This window comes from Panthera pardus, unplaced genomic scaffold (assembly GCF_024362965.1).
Source record: "Panthera pardus isolate Hobbes unplaced genomic scaffold, ASM2436296v1 HiC_scaffold_6, whole genome shotgun sequence".
Classification (NCBI taxonomy): domain Eukaryota; kingdom Metazoa; phylum Chordata; class Mammalia; order Carnivora; family Felidae; genus Panthera; species Panthera pardus.
The window spans coordinates 79,466,293-79,471,647 of NW_026526991.1; the positions used below are offsets into that span (position 1 = coordinate 79,466,293).

The 5,355-nt window shown below is 38.1% G+C and overlaps 1 protein-coding gene across 1 annotated transcript; it reads right to left on the reverse strand.

Annotated features, from left to right (window-relative positions):
* Window positions 1-2,741: 2,741 nt before the first annotated feature.
* On the reverse strand, window positions 2,742-5,121 carry LOC109268784 (zinc finger CCCH domain-containing protein 14-like). Its single transcript, XM_053895269.1, is given in 5 exon segments — window positions 2,742-3,186; window positions 3,189-3,299; window positions 3,302-4,463; window positions 4,465-5,000; window positions 5,003-5,121. Coding segments are annotated over 5 exon segments (2,097 nt in total). The 5' UTR covers window positions 5,109-5,121; the 3' UTR covers window positions 2,742-3,004.
* Between the last annotated feature and the right edge of the window lie 234 nt (window positions 5,122-5,355).

Here is a 5,355-nt window from a genome sequence, read left to right on the forward strand (position 1 = left end):
GCACAGATTACACTTTTTCATGGCTCATACCATTGAATGAAACTCACTCCAAGTAAATACACTGCACAGACAAGGATATTAAGAAACTCTGACAGAACTCTGATAATACTCATAAGTCAAATGGGAAGTCTCTGCTTCAGTTTGATTGCTTAACATGTTCCTCTCCTCTGTCAGTGTGTTTGTTTCAAAATAACTTTTAAAAAGTTTCACAGATTCTAGGAGTATCTGGGTGGCTTAGTCGGTTAAGTGCCTGACTTGTGACCTTGGTTCCGGTCATGATCTCTGATCTCGTAGTTTGTGGGATTGAGCCTGCATTGGGCTCTGCACTGGCAGTGTGGGGACTGCTTGGGATTCTCTGGATTCTCTCTCTCCCTCTCTCTGCCCCTCTCCAACTCACGTCTCACTCACTCCCAAAATGAATAAATAAACATTAAAAAAAAAGGTTTCACAGATTCTGACAAAACTTGGAATATTCCAAAATTTACCCATAATTTTAAGTTCGATTTCTGGTTCAGTCTGCCACTTAAAAGAGAAATGGTTTTGGATTTAGTTTTTCAAATGGAGATAATTATTAACATTTTGAAAGAGATTTCAATAAAGTCAGTAGCTATATAGAAGTTGGAGAGACATGCATTCTGTGCAATGCCAAGTAAATAATTTGTGGCATTATCAGTATTTCAGATAACATTTCAGGTTTTCTTCTGCCCAAATTAGACATTGTCTTTCATCTTGCTGACCAACTTCTATCCGCTATTAACTAATCACTTTGTTAGCCACCTGACAACTTTAAAAAAATTGACCAAGTGTGGTAAACTTCCCAGAGTTGTCAAATGTTATGTGACTCATTCTATTTTCTTGATTTAAAATTGCAGTCAATACAATATGTTTAATGCTTATCATTTATATTTTTGAAGACATTTTGATTGAATTTGATATATGAATAGAGTGACTAGATTATAAAAGTGAACATCATCAAAAAATAGATCATTCTACAAATACTACCTATTACATACATTAGCCTTAGGCAAAAATCATTAACAGTGAACATCAAAAAACAACTTATTATGATTCAAAAGGCTTCTGCGATACAGATTAGTCTTGGCATCACAGAAGTTCAGAATTGAAAAAGACCTCAAAGAAGACCTTGTAAAATCATACCTGTGATCTTTGGAGTCTTTGCAGTACATCCCTGACAAACCCAGCTTGGATTGAATGTCATCAATGACTTTTAACTCACTTCTTTTAAAGCAGTCCATTCTGTCTTTAGCTAGTTTTGAACTAACATCGATTCCAAATCAGTTTCTCTGTAGCTTTCTCACACTGATTTCACTTCTCCACCAGGATTACACAGAACTAGTCTCAAGCCTTTTCCACAGGAAAATCCTTTTCATGTATTAAGAAAGCAGTATGCTCTCTGAGAATTCTTTTTGTAAGAGAAAACACTCCTAGTTCTTTCAATTGTTCCCTCTTGCCATGGTTTCCCCATTCTGGTTGCTGTCTCTTGAATGTGCTGAAATCTTTTGAGAAGAGAAAATTTATTATATAAACTTACAGATAATGGTCAAACATTTGTTGATAAGTAAATGAATAAATTAATAAATGAAATGTATTGCTGAGGAAAGCTGAAATATAAAATAAAGCATATAACTTGGTCTATGTATTGAATATTACTACTAATTTCAGAAAAAAACAAATCTGTTTTTCAATTTTTTTTTCACTTAGTGTCTGGGTAGATATATGGGAAGCTGAACAAATATTCATCTTACTCAACATACATATTATAAAGTTATAGTTTCTAACTGCCCTCAAAATTCAAACTGGCTTCTTGACTTAGCACCTATTTGGATTCTTACAAGCTAAAAATTGATGAAAATTTTCAAAATGAATAAATTTTTATAGTCGTATTTCAAACTTATCAACTCCTCTTCAAAAGTTAGTGTACAAATAAGGCTTTTTGTTGTGATGTTAATGTGCTCTTCCAGCAGAAACGTAGTGCTTTGTGATTCAAAAATTATTAGATCCTTTCCATTCCAAATCATTTCCACACTCTGTCTGAATATCGATGAAAGAAAATGGCTGACTCTCTGGAGCAGTGCTGTTCAATAGAACTTTCCACAATGATATAATGTTTGATATTTGCCCATCTAACATGGTAGTCACTAGCTACAGGTGGCTACTGAGCACTTGAAGTGAAGCTAGTGTAACAGAGGAACTGAATTGTTTATTTTATTTATCTTTAATTATTGAAATGTAAATAATTATATGTCGCTAGTAGCTGCCAAACTGGAACAGCTCTAGCTGATGGACCCTCAGATACCCTTGCCTCTTAGTCACTGTGTTCTGAGACATATTAGCTTTGTTTAGATTTTTTTCTTCCCAAATGTGTTTTTTCCCCAAATTGCTGTCACTGCATAAAAAAACAATTTTCGTTATAATATAGGCATTAAAGGCCATGACATTTAAATAGTTTTTAAAAAACTAATGGCCTTTGCTTATTTCTCATGCATTTTCCAGTTTTATTTTATAATGTTTCCTTCAATACTAAAAATAAAACCCTTACATCTAGGATATGGCTGTAAGTTCATAAGTAGTAAAGGGGGTATTTTCAAGGGTGGCAGAGGAAAAAGGGAAGAGAAGGAATTACTTATTTTTCAAAGTTAAAAGGTCACACATGTAATAAAGATTGGCTTGAGTTTTAAAACCATGGTCTTTTTTTTTTTTTTTTTTTTTTTTTTACAAACAAGCCTCAAATGTTTTAATGGAATTTAGCTTTTCCTTTAAACTGTCTTTTCACAGTCAAAACAACAAAAAACACCCAATGTTAAAACCACTTAATAAACTTACAAACTAGAAAAATTAGACACTTCAGATAGGCAATAAACTTCATATTATGAAAGCAATATATATTCCAAGTTTCAAAGGTTTGACAAGTTCTGCAGAGTATCTTTCATCAGTAGATGGAAACTTTCAAACTCCACAACCTTCTCCCAAGTAGCACTGAGTGTCATTCACTGGTTTGAGGTCGAATCCATTTCAAGGCATGTCGCGGTGGTACAGTGATGGTGGGATGATAAAATGCGCAGTCAGGTCTGGGACATTGAGTGTTAAATCTGCAGTGTTTTGGATGATAGAAGGGACATTCCATTTTCTTACAAGCAGGGAAATAACGGCACAGCTGACTATGAGAGGTGGTGCTGGTGTTGTAACTGGTTTTAGAGGCAGTACTGGAATTCTTCTACTCATATGAGTGAAGGGACAATCTGGTTTAGTACATTTTGTATCATATTTACAATTTGGATAAACAAACACTTCTCAGCAAATTTACAATTGGGGAAGGCTTTGCAAGGTGAAACAGGATGATGGTAAGCACACTCATCCCCATTTTTACAGGCAGGCCAGTACTTGCAACGCTCCAGAAGTTTTTCTGGTTTCTGGGCCACACTCAGTTCACTCATCTCAGCATTTGCAAAGCTACCATTTGGGTCATCAAGCTGCCTGCTCATCAACTGCATCTGCTGTGGGTGGAGGAGACCTTTGAGTCCCTTGCTTGAGGCTGCAGTTTGGTTTACAGGTTTCATTCCTTCAAAGCACATGTCCTCCTCTTGATCTGACATGTATCCTGGGGGGCTGGGGACACCATCCAGCATCACTATAAGCTTGGGACTTGCAGGTTTATCTAGTTTTACAAGATCTCGTGTCTGCATAAGGTGTCCTGAAAGTACCCGAAGGGTATCCGCAGTCTTCATCCCCAACTCCTGGTTTGGTGCCACTACTATTTCCTCAGACAGTTTTGGCTTCTTCAGAATAAATGATCTTGTGTCTGCATGGACCATGGATTCCATGTCATAGTAATCTTGACTGATCTGCAGAGTTTCTGCCATTACTTGGTCGACTTGTAGTCGGGATAACAACTGCCTCTGTGGAGCTCCTTGACTTTTTTCTCTATTATCTCCTTTTGTTTCCTCTTCTTTAATGGGAGGACTTATCCTGGGGGTCCTGCTTTGCGCCTGGACCATTTCTGCCAGCAATTCTTCTTGAGAAGTTCAAGTTCTGGGAGCAACTGGAAGTATCTGTTTCTGTGAGATTGTAGAATAGTTAGTTGTTTTTCTTACAGATTCTTGAGCTTCAGATATAGCCTTCAAAATTAGATTCTTGTCAGCTTGTTTAGAAGGTGGAAGTGAAGGTCTCCTTTCAGGCTTTGCTGGCACTGACACACTGCTGGAGATGCTTCCTGTATGAGACCCACAATCATCATCTTCCTCCTCCTCTTCTCCATCATGATTGAATTTTTTTACTTTAACAACTGAACTTACCACAGGCAACTTTCTCCTCCAAAAGTTTTCTTCCTCAATACTCATTTTTTCTGAGTTGTTTCTGAAGAAGGGACTAGAAGTCTCTTCTAAGCTGTTAATCACTTCCTGTTCACACAAACGTCCTGTTTCATATACCCGGCTGTTCTGTATTATCAGGTTGCTTGGCAGCATGAATACTGTTTTGTTGCTGCTGAAATTGCAACCTGTTTAAATGAGCACCACTATTTGCATTTCCACTTGCAGGTGGTGGATCAATTTCAATAGAAGGGTGAGAAGAACCATACGTAAGTGTCACTGTCGGTTTTTTCTGAGATAAGGGATTCTCCTGCACAAAATTGAGATCATCTGGTTCTGGCTTAATATCAATCACATTTTCAGAGGGTGCTGGCTCCCTCAGAGGCTTCACAGTTGACATTAAACGGGTTGCAGCTCCATCATCATAACTCTGTCTAACATTAGTGGTTTTCTGCTCCTGTGAACTAGTAGAAACCCTGGAATCTCTTTTCTCAGGTCTTGTGCTAGCAACTGCGAGGGGTGGCACTGCAGCTTCAGGCCCTCTCTTGTCTCCCCGACCGAAACTGCTCTTGTTTGAAGACACGTTATTATCAAAGATGTTGGTATCAGAAGACTTGAGACTGGAGGGATCAGTTGTAACAGAACGAAGTTTATCTAATACACCGTGAAGCTAACATAAACTCCTAATTCTTGCAATTTCCCCTTAATGGCACTCCGGATCTTGTGGCTAATCTCGGCGCCCATCTCCATGGCTCCACGGCGGGTGGCGGGCTCAGCCATGCGCGGCTCTTCACTTACCAAGAGACCTGCGCCGGCTCCCGGCCTGCAGCTCCGCCGCCGCCTAAAACCATGGTCTTAAAACAACAACAAACAGTTGGAATATCTCAGATATCAAGTCTTGGGATATAAGGAATATTTGCCATTGGTTCGAGGTTGACTTATGCTACTTTTTAAATAAACACTTAGCGTATAAAATACTGAACAGAGTAGAGCAATGGGAATTTTTTAGCTCTCTTTTGAATGTTCC